The 22,948-nt window shown below is 43.2% G+C and overlaps 1 protein-coding gene across 1 annotated transcript in view; it reads left to right on the top strand.

Annotated features, from left to right (window-relative positions):
- Window positions 1–17,875, top strand: part of LOC138947140 (uncharacterized) — a 42,594-nt gene extending 24,719 nt beyond the window's left edge. The window contains exons 3-5 of the mRNA XM_070318591.1: window positions 14,099–14,495; window positions 15,511–15,724; window positions 16,413–17,875. Coding sequence (XP_070174692.1) covers window positions 14,099–14,495; window positions 15,511–15,724; window positions 16,413–16,773 — 972 coding nt within the window. The 3' untranslated portion in view covers window positions 16,774–17,875. The remainder of the gene's footprint in view (window positions 1–14,098; window positions 14,496–15,510; window positions 15,725–16,412) is intronic.
- The last annotated feature ends 5,073 nt before the right edge of the window (window positions 17,876–22,948 follow it).

Here is a 22,948-nt window from a genome sequence, read left to right as displayed (position 1 = left end):
TTTGTTTCCTCTGGTGTTAAAGACAGCGGGCGAAACCTGTGGTGTTTCTGTTTTGTTTCCTCTGGTGTTAAAGACAGCGGGCGCAACCTGTGGTGTTTCTGTTTTGTTTCCTCTGGTGTTAAAGACAGCGGGCGCAACCTGTGGTGTTTCTGTTTTGTTTCCTCTGGTGTTAAAGACAGCGGGCGAAACCTGTGGTGTTTCTGTTTTGTTTCCTCTGGTGTTGAAGACAGCGGGCGCAACCTGTGGTGTTTCTGTTTTGTTTCCTCTGGTGTTGAAGACAGCGGGCGCAACCTGTGGTGTTTCTGTTTTGTTTCCTCTGGTGTTAAAGACAGCGGGCGAAACCTATGGTGTTTCTGTTTTGTTTCCTCTGGTGTTAAAGACAGCGGGCGCAACCTGTGGTGTTTCTGTTTTGTTTCCTCTGGTGTTGAAGACAGCGGGCGAAACCTGTGGTGTTTCTGTTTTGTTTCCTCTGGTGTTGAAGACAGCGGGCGCAACCTGTGGTGTTTCTGTTTTGTTTCCTCTGGTGTTAAAGACAGCGGGCGAAACATGTGTTGTTTCTTTTTGTTTCCTTCTCAGTGGTGTTGATAGAAATATTAATGTTTTGTTGTTTTGATTAGTGCAGGTGCTAAAGACTCGAGGCGTCCAATATGGAATCGAGAGGCCGGATAGACGGTGCGGTAACGTGTACAACAATTGGTACAGAGCGCTGTGTCACCCTGGTGGCCCCACCCCTTGTTGCTATAACAGCACTGTGTGTGTTAACTCCTCACTCCAAAAATGTTCCTACCCACGCTGCTTTGACCTTCGGAATCAGATCGAGGCTGATCTGGCCACGTGGCGAGCCCAGAACGATGCTTGTCAACCGCGCAAGATGACGGCGGCTGAGATCTGTTCGTTGCTAGGCAACGCCAGCGTGTATTTCATCGGGGATTCCTTGGTGCGCCACCTGTACATGGCCTTCACTATGCTGGCCAAGGGCACGGAGGACAACGTCTTTCACTACACCAACATGTCCGCAGGTAGTGTAACACGGGCTTTTTTGCTGTCCATTTTACTCTTTCTTTGTTATTTTTTGTTGATTCAAAACATAAATGGGATGAAAATAACAGGAGAAAGTTCGTTGATTCTTTGTCTGTTTTGGGTTTATTCTAAAAAAAAAATAAGTAGAAGTGCAATGCCTTTGGCACAGTCAACCAGCCAAGGCATTGCATACCCCCAGCGAGGGACACACAAACACACACACACACACACACACACACACACACACACACACACACACACACACACACACACACACACTCACTCACTCACTCACTCACTCACTCACTCACACACTCTCACACACACACACACACACACACACACACACACACACACACACACACAAACATTCATGCAGACACATACAAGCCACGCGCGCGAGAGAAAGTCGCAAGAGAGGGGATGATTTCACGCTGCATTGACGTCAAAACATCTTGACGTCGTATGCTTGTGCGAGCATAATTATTATTGCCGTAGTCTCGGAAATTCTACCCGAACAAAGCGGGCCTGGGTGGCGATAAATCAAAAATTGAAGAATTGGTCGGCACCCACCGTATTTTAGTTAGCATGTTTCCAAGTTTTTGTGAACTTCCATCCTCAACTGAAGCCTCAGTTAGGTCACTAAGAATTCTTCTTTATCATGTATTATCTGCATGAACATTTCTCAAGTCGATTACAGTATAGCTTCGCTGGGATAAAATATGTTTTTGATAAGGTAACCTTGCAAATGTCCTCAAGTCAGGACGGAAATCAAAATGTGCTTGTTGGTTAGTACGAAGAAATACGAAGACATACAGATTATTATGTTGAAATTATAAATAAGATAGTGTGTGTGTGTGTGTGTGTGTGTGTGTGTGTGTGTGTGTGTGTGTGTGTGTGTGTGTGTATGTGCGTGCTTGCGTGTGTGTGTGTGTGTGTGTGTGTGTGTGTGTGTATTATGTGCGTGCTTGCGTGTGTGTGTGTGTGTGTGTGTGTGTGTTTGTGTGTGTGTGTGCCGGTGTGTGTTGGTGTGGGTGTGTGTGTGTGTTATATTACTTTGCAAAGAGTTTCATCTCCACTATTTCCATCTACAGACTTGTCATCGCTATGTCGTGGTCGCTTGCTGTTCAGCAACATCAAGTGTCGTCCTGTCGTTCTCCACAGTCCTGTCTTGTGCAACGGTGCTGTGAGAACCAAGTTTATGGAGCTCAGGAACATTGGCAAAACCAAGCAAATCGTGACAGAGATCCTGAGCCTGGGAAACCTGTCTCGGTCCCTCGTTGTCTTCGGTATCGGCGTCGATGACAGGTAGTAAGACGATTTGATTTCATTGTCAGTGTGAGTTTATGTTCGTGATGCGTATGCTACGTGTGTGTGCCTGGGGGGTGGGGTGGGGGAATGTGTGTGTGTGTGTGTGTGTGGGGGGTGTATGTGTGTGAGTATGTGTGTGCGTATGTGTGTGTTTGTTTCTGTGTCTGTGTCTTTGCGTATGTATGTGTGTGTGTGTGTGTGTGTGTGTGTGTGTGTGTGTGTGTGTGTGTGTTTGTTTGTGAGGACCACAAGTAACTGGATGTTAAAGGCACAGTAAGCCTCCCGTAAACCATCAGAGATACGGTCAGGCTTTTACACACAGTACAACTACCCTTTCATTTAAACACTCACCGATTGAGAACATCCTAGGTGCCCTCCGTAAAGAGCGAACAATTTTCAAAGAATTTATTTTTGCGTGGTTTATCTTACCCCTGAGCCATCGTGAACCCGTGTGATCCAGTTTCCCTTTTTCACAATGTAGTCGTCAGTAAGTCATTTGAATGCGACTCGATGTGAGCTTATCTACAATCCCAGCAAACAATTTTACGTTGTATTCACGTTATATTCACGTTGGGTTACGTTGGGTTTACGTTGCGTTTCAACGTTTTTTTACGTAGATTTGTATGGACGAAATCACGTGGGAATAACGTTGGAAAACAACGTTGCATTTTACGTGACACCAACGTGAATGCAACGTGAATTATTGGTGGAAGTGGATTGTTCGTAAAAACATTACGTGAATTTTACGTTGTCACAACGTGAATTTTTGGTTGTGGTTGTGGTTTGGTTGAAATTGCGTTGCATTTTTACGTAATGTCCACGTGAATGGAACGTAAATTTTAGGTCAAAATTTAGATCAAAAATTACGTGAATTCTACGTTGACACAACGTAAAAGTTGTGTTTTGGTGCATTTTTCCTGATAAAATTGACGTGAATTACACGTCGACACAACGTGAATTTTTGGTTGTGGTTGTGGTTTGGTTTGATTTCGACGTGAATGCAACGTTGAGAGTGAATGTAGGTTTTGGTAAATGTATACACGCACACACACCAACTTTCACACTCAGTCACAGATCATAAGGACTATTACATGTAACACCATAAACTCAAGATACGATCAACAATTTTATTTCATAACAAAAACATGCATATTATGTTGCGGAGAAACTAAAAATGCACGCAGCTTTGCAGGGCAACAGCACAGCATATTCAATCGATTTCATTCTTTGTCCTGGTGGTCCTCTTCTCCCAGGCAGTCCTCTATGCGCCTCTTTGATGCTGGTCGCTAAACAAAGCAAAGACAGCACATTGATATTAGTGACACCAGAGCCTCCATAATGTCTGGAGTAGAAATACACATCTTTTCAACTTAGGTCACTTTTTAGTAACTTTCCACTGCCTACTATGTCTCTGGCCTACTGCCAACTGAGTGTTGACACTACACGTATTTCTTTTTAATATATGAAATGAAGCATTATGTCCCTTCTTCGAGCCTTGTTGTGTCAGATTTAGGCCGCAAGCCAAGACAACAAAAGACTGTGTGCCAGTGTGTATTCCTTCCATAAGAAATGAAGTATTTCAAACGAAAATTGATCGTTTCAGAACAGTTCGGGGGTATTTTATTTGTATTTGCATAATTAAGACATTTGACCTGGAAGGGAAACTGTCTTTAATCTGTGTACAAGAATTAAATGTTTGTAATTGTCCAAACACAAATAACATCCGTTACTGCTATATAAATATATATATATACGAATCACACACACTCACACACAAACTCACACTAGCGCGTCACCTTATTCCCACAACTATGAGTTATACACAACTACAATAAGCGATAAACGTTTCATATATGCTGATCAGGATGCAATGAACTTTGACACGCTCCAATTAAAGCCCATTAATAGGGGCCGGTGTCCGTCTCTCTCCTTGAGGATAAAAGGGCTCACAGTCTTTTCAACATTGTTATCAAAATCAAAGTCTTTCGGTAACCTGGAAACCAAGCTCCTCGGAGCTAGTACTGTCTCAATTATCCACCGATCGCCGTAGGTCGAAGTTGAAGACTATCAAGTGTATGCATGTTGTAGAGGTGGAAGGTGCACAGAAAATGGAAGCAATCATTACAATCAAACTTTGTTTCCTGATTCCAAAAACATATAGATATGATATGTTTGGATTAAAAACACGCTCAGAAAGTTAAAACGAAGAGAGGTACAGAAAAGCGTGCTATGCAGCACAGCGAAACCACTACAGCGCTGAACAGGCTCGTCAGTTTCACTCCGTTTTGCACAAGCGGCGGACTACGGTCATTGTGAAAAAATGCATTGCGTTCAGTTTCATTCTGTGAGTTCGACTGAGCTTGACTAAATGTTGTATTTTCGCCTTACGCGACTTGTTTTCTAACCTTCATCTGTCCGACACGTGCGATCTCACTTTTTCAGTGAGTTATTTTTTCCCTCTAACATCTGGTTGCCAGACTTCCGTCAACCTCTTGTCAAATGTCACACTGTGATTCTCACGTATCTGATCGCTTCTTTAAGAGCACTTGACAGTGTCCAGTCAATCACTTCTTTCAGACGGGTCATAAAATTGCAAAGGCTCCTGATTGCCCCGCTCCTGTACGCTTCGTTGGGAAAAGTCGAAGAGGCTAGCGGAAAACTTTGGGGGGAGGGGGATCTTAGATTGAGAGGAGACGGAATGCATGGAACGGAACTTGTATGAATCGTTTTGTAGTTTTTGTGTCTGGGGCATGTAAACAAAACAAAAACAAGTCGCGTAAGGCGAAAATACAATATTTAGTCAAGTAGCTGTCGAACTCACAGAATGAAACTGAACGCAATGCCATTTTACTCGTAGCATCGTCAGGCCACCGCTCATGGCAAAGGCAGTGAAATTGACAAGAAGAGCGGGGTAGTAGTTGCGCTAAGAAGGATAGCACGCTTTTCTGTACCTCTCTTTGTTTTAACTTTCTGAGCGTGTTTTTAATCCAAACATATCATATCTATATGTTTTTGGAATCAGGAACCGACAAGGAATAAGATGAAAGTGTTTTTAAATTGATTTGGACAATTTAATTTTGATAATAATTTTTATATATTTAATTTTCAGAGCTTGTTTTTAATCCGAATATAACATATTTATATGTTTTTGGAATCAGCAAATGATGGAGAATAAGATAAACGTAAATTTGGATCGTTTTATAAATTTTTATTTTTTTTTACAATTTTCCGATTTTTAATGACCAAAGTCATTAATTAATTTTTAAGCCACCAAGCTGAAATGCAATACCGAAGTCCAGGCTTCGTCGAAGATTACTTGACCAAAATTTGAACCAATTTGGTTGAAAAATGAGGGCGTGACAGTGCCGCCTCAACTTTCACGAAAAGCCGGATATGACGTCATCAAAGACATAAATCAAAAAAATGAAAAAAACGTTCGGGGATTTCATACCCAGGAACTCTCATGTCAAATTTCATAAAGATCGGTCCAGTAGTTTAGTCTGAATCGCTCTACACACACGCACACACGCACATACACCACGACCCTCGTTTCGATTCCCCCTCGATGTTAAAATATTTAGTCAAAACTTGACTAAATATAATGAGCAAAATTCTGAGAGAAAAACGGGAGCTTTATCAAAGCAAATTTGTTTTACAGTTGTTGTGATTATTTAACGACAAGAGGAGACACAATACAATTTTTTATACTTTTGATTTCTAAGAGTTGAAATCAATTACGCAGATATATTATAAGTCTACAAAGCCATGACGGTGCCAAAATAGCATGATAGCATTTTTGAATATTTCACTAATCAGAGCAGCAGAATTCTAACTTCATTATATAAAATCAATCTAATCAATGAATTTAGTAAGCACTGATCATTAAAAAATCTCACAACTTAAGAACATCATACCTCTGCATAAATTACGCTTATGCAGTATGTTTCTTCCGATTAATGCAAACACTTTTTTTTTCGCAGAGCATTGATACCGTCACCTGAAAATCAGTGGCTGTGTTGTAAGACCTACATTTTGTAATTGACAATGACTTGAAAAGGCACGTGTCCTAAGCATATAGGAAAGGTAATACATGTACACTCAACGGTGTCTTTTGCACAGGGGTAAGGGGTAAGCGGTGGGGGCGGAGGGGGGGGGGGGTAAAAGGGTGGGGTGACAGGCATAAAATAATGAAAACTTGTTATGGTCCGACTTTGGGTTTGGTGTGTGTTGGCTACGCTGATGTCTCAAGTAGACTCACGTTCATAAGGGGGTGGGTAAATCAACATGGTCGGCAATTTTATGATCCAGGTCGACAAAAGACAGTCAAGTGTGTAATTAGCCAATCAGTCAGATGACATCAAGGTGCAGGGCCGGACTAGGCGAAGAGGAGGGGGGGGGGTTGCCAGTGGTGGCCCAGGGGGATGTCCCCCCTGGCGGCAGGGGCGGATCAGTTCATTTTATGACTGGTTTTTTTCAAAAGTATATTGTGAAGATATGGGTGTGAAGGCGCGAAGCGCCGAGCCGACGGCGCGAAGCGCCGAGCCGACGGCGCGAAGCGCCTAGCTTGCTAGGGGGGTCCGGGGGCATGCCCCCCCGGAAAATTTTGAAAAAAAGGATGCAAAATGGTGCAATCTGGTGCATTCTGAGGATGATCATTACCAGTTTCAGGCAGCAGATTTTGTCACTGATTAATACCCCAAAAATTGCACGAAACAAACGGCTGTGGTTCACAAGAACTCTAGCGATGGCTTTTGACTGTTGAGAGGAACGGCGATATGCATAAACCGTCGTCTGCTACGACCCTTGCGTGACCCTGCTTCCGGGCTTTTCTTTTTTCAAACTTTCACAACTTCGAATTGTACTGATCTTGTCTTGATGAAAAAAGAATTCTTTTGTAAGAATGTTTGTGTAACAAGCTGTCAATTTATTATTTAGATTTTGAAAGTTAGGTCTAGCGCAAAAACGCACCACGGTCCAAAAACATTCTGATAATCATCGATCCACGGCTATTGCCAGTTTACATCGATAGAAGGGAAGTAACTCATTTTTGACCTGAGTTCAGGATGGGTCCAAAAAGTGTTCGAGACAATCTGCAAAATTATTTCTTTAAAAATTGCTCGCTCTTTACGTAGGGCACCTAGGATGTTCCCGTTTGGAAAGCGTTCAAATGGAAGGGTGTTTGTACTGTGTGTAAAAGCCTGACAGTATCTGTGATGGTTTACGGGAGGCTTACTGTCCGGGCGTGATTTCCGGTATTGAATATTCATAACAGCCGTCCAGCAACAAAACGAGGCGCCATTGTTGTAGAGGACCAAGTCCACGAAAATAAATTCTTTGAACATTTCTCACGCTCGACAGAAAGCAGCCAGGATGTTCCCGTTCGGTGAGCGTTCAAATGGAAGTATGCTTGTACTGTATGTAGACGCTCGGGGAGCTCTGTGATGGTTTACGGGAGGCTTACTGTGCCTTTAAAATACAAAAGAGATAGTTTGCCACGAAGATCAGGGCAGCAGAAATGCCAAACGGTTTCAGTTCCATTTGTTCACAGTGAGTGAGCCGCAAGTTACTGAGTTTGATTCCGTTTTTAGTGGATGGCTGAACATTTCAGTGTTTGCTTGGTGCATTGCCTGCAAGTTTATATAGCTGTGTACTAACAAACTAGAAGAAATACACAGCGGGTACTTCTGGGTCATTTTGACAGAGTCAGCAAGCAAACGAGGGAGAGAGAGGGGGGGAGACAGACAGACATAGACAGATGTCCAGAGAAAGACAGACAGAGAGAGAGAGGGGGGAGACAGACAGACAGATGTCCAGAGAAAGACAGACAGAGAGAGAGAGGGGGAGACAGACAGACAGACAGACAGATGTCCAGAGAAAGACAGACAGAGAGAGAGAGGGGGAGACAGACAGACAGACAGACAGATGTCCAGAGAAAGACAGAGAGAGAGAGAGAGGGGGGAGACAGACAGACAGACAGACAGATGTCCAGAGAAAGACAGACAGAGAGAGAGAGAGGGGGGAGGCAGACAGACAGACAGACAGATGTCCACAAAAAGACAGACAGAGAGAGAGAGAGGGGGGAGACAGACAGACATAGACAGATGTCCAGAGAAAGACAGACAGAGAGAGAGAGAGAGGGGGGGAGACAGACAGACATAGACAGATGTCTAGAGAAAGACAGACAGAGAGATGGGGAGAGACAGACAGACAGACAGATGTCCAGAGAAAGACAGACAGAGAGAGAGAGAGAGGGGGAGACAGACAGACATAGACAGATGTCTAGAGAAAGACAGACAGAGAGATGGGGAGAGACAGACAGACAGACAGATGTCCAGAGAAAGACAGACAGACAGAGAGAGAGGGGGGAGACAGACAGACATAGACAGATGTCCAGAGAAAGACAGACAGAGAGAGAGAGAGAGGGGGGAGACAGACAGACATAGACAGATGTCCAGAGAAAGACAGACAGAGAGAGAGAGAGGGGGAGACAGACAGACATAGACAGATGTCTAGAGAAAGACAGACAGAGAGAGAGAGAGGGGAGACAGACAGACATAGACAGATGTCCAGAGAAAGACAGAGAGAGAGAGAGAGAGGGGGAGATATACAGACATAGACAGATGTCCAGAGAAAGACAGAGAGAGAGAGAGGGGGAGACAGACAGACATAGACAGATGTCCAGAGAAAGACAGACAGAAAGAGAGAGAGGGGGAAGACAGACAGACATAGACAGATGTCCAGAGAAAGACAGACAGAGAGAGAGAGGGGGGAGACAGACAGACATAGACAGATGTCCAGAGAAAGACAGACAGAGAGAGAGAGGGGGAGACAGACAGACATAGACAGATGTCCAGAGAAAGACAGACAGAGAGAGAGAGAGGGGGGGAGACAGACAGACATAGACAGATGTCCAGAGAAAGACAGACAGAGAGAGGTGGATGCGGACTGAATGGCTGCTATTGGCCTCAGCTTTATCTTTACTTACCCATCCTCTTGTGTTGCAGATACAACGCCAACATTATTCAACAGCGGATATGGAAACCACTGTTGCAGCAGATGAAATCCAAAAACCTCACAAAGCCAAAGATCGTATGGACAACCCCTCACATCATCGGGCCAATCAAAGCTGTGGCGAAAGACTACCGCGCGCAATTCAAACAAGACTTTCCACACGTGTACGACTTTACTCACAAGATGATTGCATTCCTGAAGCAGAGAAGCATACCGGTGCTGAGTTCGTACAACATCACTATGGGAGTGATGTCACACGATGGTATTCACCATGGAATGGGAGTCAACATGCTGAGAGAAGAGCTGGCCTCGCGCGGGCAGTGGTGGTAGTTAAAATCTTGGTAGTGAAGAGGGTTGGGGGGAGGGGGGGTGACAGGAGGTAGTTTTTGTGGGCTCCTTTGGGAAGTATCATATTTATGAATGTAACCTTTAAGGTTCAGTTCCACTTTTAAATGTCTTTTTGAAAATATTAAAACAAAGATATCAGATTGAAAAGAAAGAGAATTTTATAACGAATAGATATATGGATTTTTTGTCTGATTGGTCACTTTTTATGCGAATATTTGTAAAAAAAATTAGTAAAAAGTAATAACGCTCTTTTCCGGAAATGTTGATAAAAAAATTGTGTATTGTTTTTTGTTAATGTGGTTTTTTTTAATTTACTGATCGGGTAAATTGTTCATTTCGGTTTTCTTTTTCAAAATTAGAAAAGGTAGATTTTCATGAGACTTTGTCTAAGGGTGTGTATGTAGCCTACGAGCGTATGTCTGCCTTATATGTCTGTCTGATTGTTTTGTTTTTTGCCTGTCTGTCTTCCTGTCTAACTGTATGGGTCTAAATGTGCCTTATGAGATTGTTTGTCATTGTGCTAGCGGCTGGGAGGACCCTCGAGAAAGAGTGTATCATTTATATTTGTATTCAAGATTTTATTAAAGGCACAGTGCAGCTCACAGCCTTCGTTTTGCGGTTTTTTTGCAACTGAGTGCATTTACAGTTCAAAAATCCTCCTATGGTAGTAAAACAAACCCAAAACTACCCAACGACGACATTATTTTGTGAAGCTTGACAGTTTCTTGTTCACTCGAGTGCATAAATTAACCTAGTTATTACGTGGTTTTCTTCTTCTTCAGCGTTCGACGATGGCTGTGTCTAGATTCAATGATGTAGACACAACCATATTTGTCGGTGATGCGTAGACACTCGGTTCTCACCTCACCCTGAAGGTCAGTGTCTTCCGTCTTCGGTAGGCCTTCGTGGGTGTGATTTTGGACTTTTCCTTGTCCTAGACAAGTTTCCTCACACGGTTATCCGCCCTCATCTGGCCGGGTTTGACTTCCGAGTGTCCTTCTCCTAGGAAAACTGCCTATCAGGGCTGACGAGTCTTCCCAACCCGGCGCTTGTGAAAGCAGTAAAACATGGGGCATCTTCATCCGCTAAAACAGCCGTTGGGAGCTCCTCGTCCGCCTGTTTCACCGTTGGGATGTGAAGGGTTCTCTTCCGCCTTCACAGCCGTTGGGAGTACTCTCCTCGTCCGCCTGGTCAGCCGTTGGGACGTAGAGTCTTTGTAGGTAACCCATACCTGGGGGTTTGGTTCATGGGCGCCAGGGCGTGTCCACGCACCATGATGCATGCCGCATGTTCGGGGCCAAACCTCCTCCGCGCCCTTGCAATTCTGCCTGGGGACATAAGGCCCCCAGTTACCACCCAACACCTCGTGGAGGGTTGCTTTAAAGCTTGCATAGGACTTGTTGTGGAGAGGCTTACTGGCAGGGAGAGACTTACGCAAGGCTGCTCTCTTTTTCGCCGGTGCTGCAAGCAGCTTGGCTAGCCGGCGGTGAAGGCTGAAAGCGAGATGTGACAAGCACATGTATGTACGCCAACACGCTGCGGGCGCATCACACAACTATTCGTTGGGCGTTATTACGTGGTGTTTGGTCGGAGTTCGATTCAACTGAGTGATTCCGGCCTCCATTTTGTTTTACACAAACTCATGATGACGTCTGACATAGTTTGCTAGTGAGGTGTCTTTTTGTGCATGATGTGGTGATATACCTGATCTAAATTTAGATCCAAACATAGGCCAAGACCAGCCGGGTCCGAGTACGAAATTATTTCGTAAAAAATCGCAGTTCTTGACTCTTTGGGTGCAAGTCAATGACACTTGGTAGTTCTTCTAACGGATAGCTGCCTGAGGTATGACTAAAAGCCCCATTGGCTCCGTGCACCTGGATTTGACAAGTTCAGTACCTTTAATTGTAAATGTTACCACCACCACCACCACCACCACCCCCAACTAGGAACAGTTAAGATGTTCTACAGTGCATGAATTCCCTTGTCAACGCACCTGTTTTGTGAGGGTCGCAGTATGGTGGTACAGTGATTGCAACGACGTCAATGTGTGTGTGTGTGTGTGTGTGTGCGTGTGTGTGTGTGTGTGTGTGTGTGTGTGTGTGTGTGTGTGTGTGTGTGTGTGTGTGTAGAATGATCGACATGCACAAATGATAAACAAACACATATGAGCGTATACGGTCAAACGGCACTTATATTTAAAAGATATGCGTCACTGAATGTGTAATATTTTCCTATTAATCATCTATTAGTTGCCTCCCTTGAATTTTATTTTTGAAACATTCTGAGAATAAAGATTTCCCCCATAGATCAATGTAAACATCAAAATTATCTCCCTTGATCTATCTTGCACAAAACACTTGTTTCCACTCCTTGTTTTTTATTTATTTGTTTTTAAAGGAATATCAAGACGAATGAATCTGAAAATCAATGCAAACTCCTCGATATCTGTACAATTACAACAAAGGTGCTTTAAGTAATCTGATACGTGATAAATGAAACAGAACAGATCTTGAGACTCAAAAGTGTAGTGCCACTCATAAATCGTCACATATTTGTGCTTACAGTTACGTTTGAACATAAAAAAAGATCTGTGACCTACGGAAATCATAATTGAACCTGTGCATATCATGACTGACAAAGAGGACGATGTTTTACTACTTTGCTACAGCCGATTGCTTTGCACCTAAATTCAGATCACTTCCGTTGAATGCCTCTTAAAATGATAAAAATGAAGCATAATCACTTAACAAAGCCATGTTTGTGGCTTAAAACTATAAATGACTTTATAAATGTCAACGTGAATTGTGACAGCAACATCACGTCACAGAAGCAAAGCCTAAGGATGATGATGCTGATGATATTGATTTACGAAAGGCGAACAAAAATGAAAGCAAAAGAATTCAATTAAAAAACCACACTTTATTATCTGAATGCAATAAACATACATTTTCGTAACAAAAGTTAAAAAAAAAAGTCGCGTAAGGCGAAAATACAACATTTAGTCAAGCTGTCGAACTCACAGAATGAAACAGAACGCAATGCATTTTTTTCAGCAAGACCGAATAATCGTAGCATCGTCAGTCCACCGCTCGTGGCAAAGGCAGTAAAATTGACAATCCAGAATAGCTCGGTAGTGGTTGCGCTGAGCAGGATAGCACGCTTTTCTGTATCTCTATTGTTTTAAACTTTCTGAGCTTGTTTTAATCCAAACATATCATGTCTATATGTTTTTGGAATCAGGAACCGACAAGGAATATGGTGAAAGTGTTTTTAAATCGATTTCGGAAAATCAATTTTAATCATAATGTTCATACTTTTTAATTTTCAGAGCTTGTTTTTAATCCGAATATAACATATTTATATGTTTTTGGAATGAGCAAATGATGAAGAATAATGAAATTCTTTTTAGATCGTTTTATAAAAAAAGTAATTTTAATGATAATTTTCAGATTTTTAATGACCAAAGTCATTGATTAATTTTTAAGCCTCCAAGCTGAAATGCGGCCAAAATCCTTCCTTCGTCGAAAATTGCCAAAATTTCAGAGAGAGAGAGAGAGAGAGAGAGAGAGAGAGAGAGAGAGAGAGAGAGAGAGAGAGAGAGAGAGAGAGAGAGAGAGAGAGAGAGAGAGAGAGAGAGAGAGAGAGAGAGAGAAAATTGAATTGAACTTTATTTTACAAGGATTAAGATTTAAGGCTGAGAGAGAGAGAGGCAGACAGACATACAGACAAGCAGACGGAAAAAAAGGATGAGAGAGAGAGTGTGTGAGTGTGTGTGAGTGAGTGTGTGTGTGTGTGTGTGTGTGTGTGTGTGTATGTGTGTGTGTGTGTGTGTGCATGCATGCATGCATGCGTGCGTGTGTGTGTGTGGGATAACGTTTTCCCCAAATTTGCATTTTCTCTGATAATAAATTGGCAGAAAGCAGTGAGTCCACTTCCTGCTTTTTGCCTTTTTTACAGCCAGACCAAAGTCAAATGGCAGAAAGCAGTAACTAAGTCCATTACTGCCTTTAGCTACTTTTTTTGACAAGATTTAAGTTGGGACATAATTTGGCAGAAAGCAGTATGTCCTGTTACTGCCTTTTACCATTATTTTTAAGTGAATGAGTTTTGTGTATTAATTTGGCAAAAGGTAGCAAGTCCACAAAAAATCATTATTTCTAAGTGATGAATCAAATGTGGGTTTTGATATTCATAACAGAAACGCAAAACACTGCCCTGCATTTCATCAATAAAAAAAGATATAATTTAAAGCTTTACATTTCAATACATAGATCTATGCAAAGAGAAAAAGTAGATTTTCTCGAAACTATGTTTCATGGACTTGCTACCTTCTGCCTTTACACGGCAGAGGGTGGCTTTAAGATAGCGGAAAAGGCACATCTTTTGTTGTTTTGATTTCTTGTAGGTGATGAAGACTAGAGGCGTTCAATACGGCATCCAGAGGCCGGACAGACAGTGCGGTAACGTAGTAACTAGCCATTGGTACAGAGGGCTGTGTCACCCTGGTGGCCCCACCCCTTGTTGCAATAACTCGGTCTGTGTTAACTCCTCGCCCCACAACTGTTCCTGCCCACGCTGCTTTGACCTTCGGGATCAGATCGAGGCTGATCTGGCCACGTGGCGAGCCCAGAACGAGGCTTGCCAACCGCGCAAGATGGCGGTGGCTGAGATCTGTACCTTGCTGGGCAACGCCAGCGTGTATTTCATCGGGGATTCCTTGGTGCGCCACCTGTACATGGCCTTCGCTATGCTGGCCAAGGGCACGGAGGACAAAGTCTTTCACTACACCAACATGTCCGCAGGTATTGTAAAACGGTCTCTTTTTTTTGTTGTTGCTGTTTATTTTACATTTCTTTGTAGTTTTTGTATGCTCAAAACATGAATGGGATTAAAAAATAAAAGCATATTTTTTATTTATTTTTCGCAATTTATATCGCGCACATATCTCAACCACAGATTCAAGGCGCAGGGATTTATTGATATGGCGAAGGTTGGTTGATTCTTTTGTCACGTTTTGGGTTTATTCTAAAAGCAAATAAACGATTTGACAAGGTAAGATTGAAAATGTCCCAAAGTCAGCATAGATTTGCCTTTTGGTACAGTACGTTCTTTATTTATATCAAACATCGGTTTTGCCTCTTTTATGTTAGGGATGTTAAATATAGAGACATAAGAACTTGGAAAGCCTTGACAATTACAGTTGACAATTCAATTTGAAATACATGTATCTTTCTAACCTTATTGGAAGCATTATTTTCTCCCCCCATTCCTAACCTAGGTGGTGGGTTCAAGTGCTAGTCTTTCGGATGAGACGAAAAACCGAGGTCCCGTGTACACTACATTGGGGTGTGCACGTTAAAGATCCCACGATTGACAAAAGGGTCTTTCCTGGCAAAATTGTATAGACATAAATAAAAAAAATGTCCACCAAATACCCGTGTGACTTGGAATAATAGGCCGTGAAAAGTATATACTCGCCTAACACGCTTGAGATTTACTGGCCGATGTGAATGCGTGATATATTGTGTAAAACATTCCATCTCACACGGCATATTGTAAACGCCATGAGCCTCCCCTCTGGGAGGGTATGTGCGTAGAAATACTCACTAATAATAATAAATAATTAAAACTATGCTGAAACTATAGATAAGATCAGAGACATATTTCAATGTATGTCTCTGATAAGATGCGATGTATGTGTGTGTGTGTGTGCCGTGTGTGTGTGTGTGTGTGTGTGTGTGTGTGTGTGTATGTGCCGTGTGCGTGCGTGCGTGGTCATTTTGCGAAGAATTTCATCTCCACTATTTCCATCTACAGACTTGTCGTCACTATGCCGTGGTCGCTTGCTGTTCAGCAACATGAAGTGTTATCTTGTCGCTCTCCACAGTCCTGTCTTGTGCAACGGTGCGGTGAAAACCAAGTTTATGGAGCTCAGGAGCATTGGCAAAACCAAGCAAATCCTGACAGAGATCCTGAGCCTGGGAAACCGGTCTCGGTCCCTCGTTGTCTTCGGTATCGGTTGCGATGACAGGTAGTAAGACGATTTGATTTCATTTTCCGTGTGCGTGCATTTTCGTGATGTGTGTGTGTCTCAGTGGGGGTGAATATTTGTATGAGGGGGGGGGGGGGGGGGGTTGAGTATATGTCTGAGCGTCGGGGTGAGTGTGTGTGTGTGTGTGTGTGTGTGTGTGTGTGTGTGTGTGTGTGTGTGTGTGTGTGTGTGTGTGTGAATGCGTGTGTGTGTGTGTGTGTGTGTTGGCGCTTTGAGAAACAAGTTCTTGGAGCTCAGAAACTCTGGCATGACCAAGCAATAATTACACGTCTTGACAAAGATTCTGAGCCTAGGAAGCCAGTCTCGGTCACTCGTTGTGGTCGGTGTTAGTGCGGGCAACGGTTAACAGGATGTTTAGTTAGAATACAAAAGAGATCTTTAATCAACAAGACAAGGACAGCAGAAATGTGTCCAAGTTTTCGTATAAGAAGGCTTCTTTAGAACCACATTGAAAAAGTAAACCAAAAATCAATACCAAAACCAAGTATGCATGAAACGTGCATGGGGTAATGTCTATTATACAGTGATACAGAAAACACAGTCACCCCCAAAAATCGATTACCTAAAAGATATGTTCCAGTCGTTAAAATTGACAGACGGCAGTGAGGTGAAGGCAAAGTGAATGGCCATTATAGACCTCAGCTTTACCTGCTCTCTTCTGTTTCAGATACAACGCTGACATAATTCAGCAGCGGATATGGAAACCACTGTTACAGCAGATGAAATCTAAGAAACTCACGAAGCCAAATATAGTTTGGACAACCCCTCACATCTTCGGAGTCTTCAAAGCTGAGACTAAAGACTACCGCGCGGAATTAAATCAGGACTTTTCACACTTGCACAACTTTACTCACAAGATGATTGCATTCCTGAAGCAGAGAAGCATACCGGTGCTGAGTTCGTACAACATCACTATGGGAGTGATGTCACACGATGGCGTTCACCACGGGATGGGAGTCAACATGCTGAGAGCTAAAGTCCTTCTGCACCATATAGAGGAGCTGGCCTCGCGCGGCCAGTGGTGGTAGCGAAAACCGAGGAAGGGAGGAGGTCGGAGGTAGTTCTTTTGGGCTCCTGAGGATATTGATTTGTACCCGTTGTGTTGTTAAAGGTTAGATTCATAGACACACATTGGTTTTATGGAAAGCATTCCTTGAAGAACATAAATGAAGGGGCACAACCCAACTAGGAACAAGCTGTTCTACGGTGCATGATTTCCCTTGTTCACGCACCTGTTATGTGAGGGTCGCAGTATTACACCGGGGACTCATCCTGACCTCAGGTCAAAATGAGTTCGGCTCATTCTCTCCCTGACAGGATGCCTTGAGTTTCCTTGTCTGGCAAGGAAACCGATTTTTTATTTTTTATTTTTTTATTTTTTTTTTTTTTACATATTTAGAGCATTTTGAAATGTGTTATGGATGTAAGCAGATTCGCGATCGTCGATTATGATTTTTCATGGTGTTTTGTAATTTTTAAATTACAGAGGAATTTTTATTGTAGACAGTTTCAAGCGAGCTATTTTTTGCGGATGTATTTACTGTGCTAACAACTCTAAATATGGCATAAGTGTCACGTGATAATCAACCGTTTGGTTTCGTCGCTCGCTGGAGCAGACGATTTTTTTGACAGTGATGCAACCATATATTACGGTCTCCTTCCGGCAGCAGTCCCAAAATAAATTTCGAGTTGTTTTGACCTTAGAACGATGTCTTTATCATAACTGTGAAGAACAGAACGGAGATAACTGTCGAAGTCGGCCAATCTGCAATCCGATTTTCGTCTCGCGAACACTGCTCATAGATTCGCGTAGGACTGTCGCGTCCGGTCAGAGAGACAACTGGCGATAGCCGTGGAGCGAGGATTATAAGAATGACCGGGGACTGTGTTACGCCTTTTTTTTCAGATGGAGTCGTCGTTACTCCTGTTTTGAGCTGGTGCCGGTGTAACACGAGAAAATTACTCCCACGAGATTTTTACTAAGGAGTAAAAATTTCGTTCCAAAATGTTACTCCCGTTACGAAAAAAACTACTCCCCCATAACACGAGAAAACTACTTCCAACGACAGGTGTGTTCCGATTCAACATTTCGGTCGAAAATGTTACTCCCCTGACGAATAGATCACGAATAAATTAAGTAGATGTGCAACGCCAAGGCACTGCATACCCCAGCGAAAGGCAAACCTCTTACTCTCTCTCTCTCTTTCTCTCTCTCAAACACACACACACACACACATGAACACACACACACACACACACACACACACACACACACACACACACACACACACACACACCCACCAAGTTACACACGTACACACATACACACTCACTCACACGCACTCACTCACTCTCTCACACACACTTCATACACACAAAACACACCCCCATACGCACATATAGACAGACGGACATAAACACCTTTACAAACAAACACACATACACACACACATACACTTACGCACACACACACATACACACACCCACCCACACTCTCTCTCTTTCTCTCTTATACAAACAGACACACACCCACACACACACACACACTGTACATACGCACAAACAAACAAATACGCACATAGACAGTCGGACACACACACCTTTACAAACAAACACATATACACACTCATACACACACAAACATACACACAAACTCATGCACACACACATTCACACACACACACACACACACACACACACACTCTCTCTCTCTCTCTCTCTCTCTCTCAAACACACACACACACACACACACACACACACACACACACACACACACACACACACAAACAGTAACACTAACACATGTCAGGGCCGGACTACCGGTGGGGTTATGGGGGTTGCGCAACCCCCCTCCCTCCCCCCCCCCCCCCTAGCCTAAACATGTACCTCACTTATTTAAAAGAAAAATGTATTATTGTTTATTTTATGCCGTTTCATGCAAGGAGCGACCATTTTCCTATCTTAGAATATGACCTACCCTTCAAGGGGCAGAGGAACATCCCCCTGGACCACCACTGGCAACCCCCCCCCCCCCCCTCTTTGCCTAGTCCGGCCCTGCATGTGCACAAAATGAACACAAACACACACACTGCGCGAGAGAGAAAGACTTCAGGGAGGCATGACGTCATGATGCATTAATTGACGTCAAAGACTTTCGACCGTGACGTATTCTTCTTACGCGAGCTTTATCCATAGACTTGGAAACTACGGAATTTCTACCCGTCCAAAACGACCTTGGGTGGCGATTGCTGAAAAAATGGTGGTGACTATTGCACCCACCGTATTTTTGTTAGTATGGTCCCAATTTTTGGTGAACTTCCATCTCCAACTGTAGCACGTAGCCGGGCACAAAGAATCCTTCTTTATCATGTATTATTCGGTATGCACATTTCTCAAGTCGATTACAGTATAGCGTTCACGGGATACCTCCAGCTTCGCTGGGATTATTCCACCCTAACACGAGCAATTTACTGCCCACGCCAGGTGTACGTAACTTTTATTCCCCTGTCCCCTGTTAGTCTTGGTGGTGGAAGGGGTGGAGGGAGGGTAGCGCGACATTTGTTTGCGCGAGATCACATATTGGCATTATCCCTTCGCCCGCTTCCCATTTTTGCGTACGTGATTTTTACTGGAAGTCAACATTTGGGGAGTCAAAATTTTGTGGAGGGAGTACTTTTTTCGTACCTTGGGGAGTTCTTTTCTGGTACGAAAGGTTTACTCGGAGTAAGAATTTCGTACGGAATTTTTACTCCGAATTATCCCATGACCTGCCCCTTTGTCTCTGTTAGCTGAGGAGGTGATTATTCTGGATAATCTATGGTTACCAAATGGATAATCCATCACAACCGAGTCTCGATCTCACATGTCATTGGTCATTGTCTTTGATCTCAGAGTACAATTGAATAATTTATAGAGGTCATCTGCATATTTATCGTTTACTCGGGGACTACTTTCTTCAGCAAAACGATTGAGATATTCTGCGGTATAAAAGTCGAACTCACGTTTAGCTAACGATCTACATACATTTTAACATTGAAGAAATAAAGAAAACAACAAAGAATACACATAATCTGCTGGGGTGAAAAGAGCTGAGTGAAGATTATGAGTTGGCCGAAGCGGTGAGAGAGAGAGAGAGAGAGAGAGAGAGAGAGAGAGAGAGAGAGAGAGAGAGAGAGAGAGAGAGAGAGAGAGAGAGAGAGAGACAGTGATTCAAGGCGCACAACTCTAGTACTCTTCATAGGCAACCGCTTAGATCAATCCCGACAACAAAATCCTGATTCAAAATCCTGAGCGACGAAATAAGAATTAAACTAAAACAGTATGCTTACAGTTTTGTTCATTTGCTATCGCTTTTCAGTAGAGCATTGATTGCTAAATCTGGTTCAACAGAACAAGGCTGTCCTGTCCCATCTGTCGTCTCAGTTGTGCAGATATATCGTCTGCTACAGAATCATCGGCTACTGAAAAAGTTGACCAACAACATGGAAATTGCCACTTACAAAGTTAGATACGGTTAAAATAAAAGGTGGCGAAGAAGGTCGGATCTTGCGTGTGTTATTATTCAATTTTAAAGTAAACAACGGTGTTTAGGTTCAGGTCATGCATGCAGATAGATTTTTATATGTACATAATTATGATAGAATATTGATGTATGAATTGAAGAAATGTATAAGAACACAAGAATGTATGAATGACAAAGAACAAATGTTTATTTTTGAATGTTTTATGTATGTTTTATTACGGACACAAAAGCTCAGCAATGCAATTTCTCTTTTAGAGATTAATAAAGTTATTGTATTGTATTGTATTGTATATTGTATTTACAAGTTTTGACCTACTGTTGAAAAAACCAGCAGAACAAAACGATACTGCAGTACAGTAGCGATAACTGCGGGCCTAAGACTGAACGACAGACATCAAAGTAACGCTCACCTAAAATTAATGACGATTGAAGAAGTAAGTAATCCAAATTTGAACACTGAAGCACAACAGCTCGAATAAGCACAAATCCCCAATCATCCTCATCGCTTGTAAAATCACACACGCAGTCTTTTGGGCGAATGCCTCAGACAACCGACTTGTCACTTGACGGTCACCGACTGAAACCGGCCGGTAACTACACAGTATCAAATTTCATTTCAACACTCTAGAAATAACTGTTATTCGTTTTCTTAAGTAGTATAGATGACTGAATAGAAAAGCAGACGTTTTATGGCGCGTTTACCAAAAAGACAAAAGGGGACTCGTTTTGCACATGAATTTGATGACACGATTTGTGGTCGCGGAAGGTTTGTGTAAGCAGAAAACAGGCACTTGCCGAGTTTGTGTCAAAAAGTGGTGTTTTTTTATGAAAACGTCGGAGTAATGGGATAAAAAGCTTACACTCCTCGTCCTGAATATCGTGCATATTTTCCCTCGGGTAGATTTTCAGGTATTACCTCGCACGATATTCAGAACTCAGAGTGTGTAACCTATATGTAACTTTTTTTGTGGAGTTAAAATTTCGTGTTACACCGGTGACACGCGAACGTAAGGGTCTGCATTAAAGTATAAATTATGTCTTGTAGAAAACTAAAAACGCTCTGGTGATTGCTCTTCCCAAAGACGGTAAACCCCGGCACCTGCCGACAAGCTACCGCCCAATTTCACTCACATCTCACCTTGGCAAGGTATACGAAAGAATTGTAAAAAACAGACTAGAACACTTTCTTGAAAAGAACAACATTCTTCCCCTCTGCCAGGCAGGCTTCAGAAAGGGTCGAGCTTGCATGGAGCATGTGGTAAAACTTACAGCCCACATCAAGAAGGCTAAAGCACGAGGCAGAACAGTGCTGGCAACCTTCTTCGACATTAGAAGAGCATTTGACACGGTCTGGCATGGAAAGCTAATTCAGAAAATGTCCAACATGGGGATCTCAGGGCGCCTGCTGGAATTTGTCCAGGAATTCCTCACAGACAGGTCCATGGCTGTTAGAGTGGGGCAGTCCATCTCTCAAACACATGTCCTAGATATGGGGGTGCCTCAAGGAAGCATCATAGCCCCCATATTGTTCAGCATCATGGTCCACGATGCAGCAAATCTAAACCTCAAGGAGGCCTCATTGTCTCTGTTTGCCGATGACATGGCCCTCTGGGAAGCAGTCAACTGCAAGTCAGAAAGAACAATCAAAACAAAAATGGGGCGGTACCAAGAAAAAGTCGACCAAATCGCTGACTACATGCAGACGAATGGCTTTGAGCTATCTACCGAAAAAACCGTGTTCATGGCTTTCACAGGAGTGCAGCTTGTCAAAAGGACATGTTCCATCACCATAAATGGGGTGCAGCTGGTGCCAGCAGATAAAACCAAGTTCTTGGGAGTGACATTCACAAGCTCTCTCAGTTGGGGCCCACACAAAGACTCACTTGTGAGAAAAGCTCAACGCTCTCTAAACCTGATAAAGGTTCTGAGCAGAGAGTCGTGGGCAGCCGGAAAACCATTGATCCATCTTGTCCGTGCCCTTGTTCGGTCGCGCCTCAGCTATGGCCAAGAGGCTTTCTTTGCAGCTCCTGACAGTCAGTGGGTAAAGCTTGAAAGAGTAGAAAGAGCCGCTCTCAAAGTGGCGCTGGGGGTCCCCAGATCGGCAGTCTCCACCCTACTTTACCAGGAAGTGGGATGGCTGCCACTGAAAGAGGAATGCCACCTCAGATGTGCACAGCTGGCTGTCAGAATACACTGTGTCCCAAACACGGCAGTGGAAGTATTTACCCCAGACATGGGAGATACCGACCACATGCAATACAAAGCTCTTGAGTCCAAGACTCATACATACCAAACAGTGCTCCCAATATACAACCATGTGAAGGGCATATGGGAACAGAGTGGCCTGTCCAAGGAAAAGCTGGTCACAGGTGGTACTCTTCCTTACCCTCCATGGCTGCTTGAAGCCCCAAATCTGATCATAGACTATGGAGACGGCCTCAAAAAGGCAGAGGACCCATTGCTGCTAGCCACAGTTGCAAAAGAAAAGATCGATCAACGATTTAAAAGCCACCTACAGGTCTTCACAGATGGTTCGATCCTGCAGTCAGGGGAGGCTGGGTGTGCCTTGTCGATTTCTGGACTTGATATAACACGAAAATACAAGCTAAACAAGGGGATCAGCATCTTCTCTGCAGAGTTATTTGCTATCTACATGGCCTGCACACTGATAAACGATCTGC

This window comes from Littorina saxatilis, linkage group LG14 (assembly GCF_037325665.1).
Source record: "Littorina saxatilis isolate snail1 linkage group LG14, US_GU_Lsax_2.0, whole genome shotgun sequence".
Classification (NCBI taxonomy): Eukaryota; Metazoa; Mollusca; class Gastropoda; order Littorinimorpha; family Littorinidae; genus Littorina; species Littorina saxatilis.
Note: the sequence above shows the minus strand (reverse complement) of the source record. Positions and strands in the feature narration are given on the sequence as shown.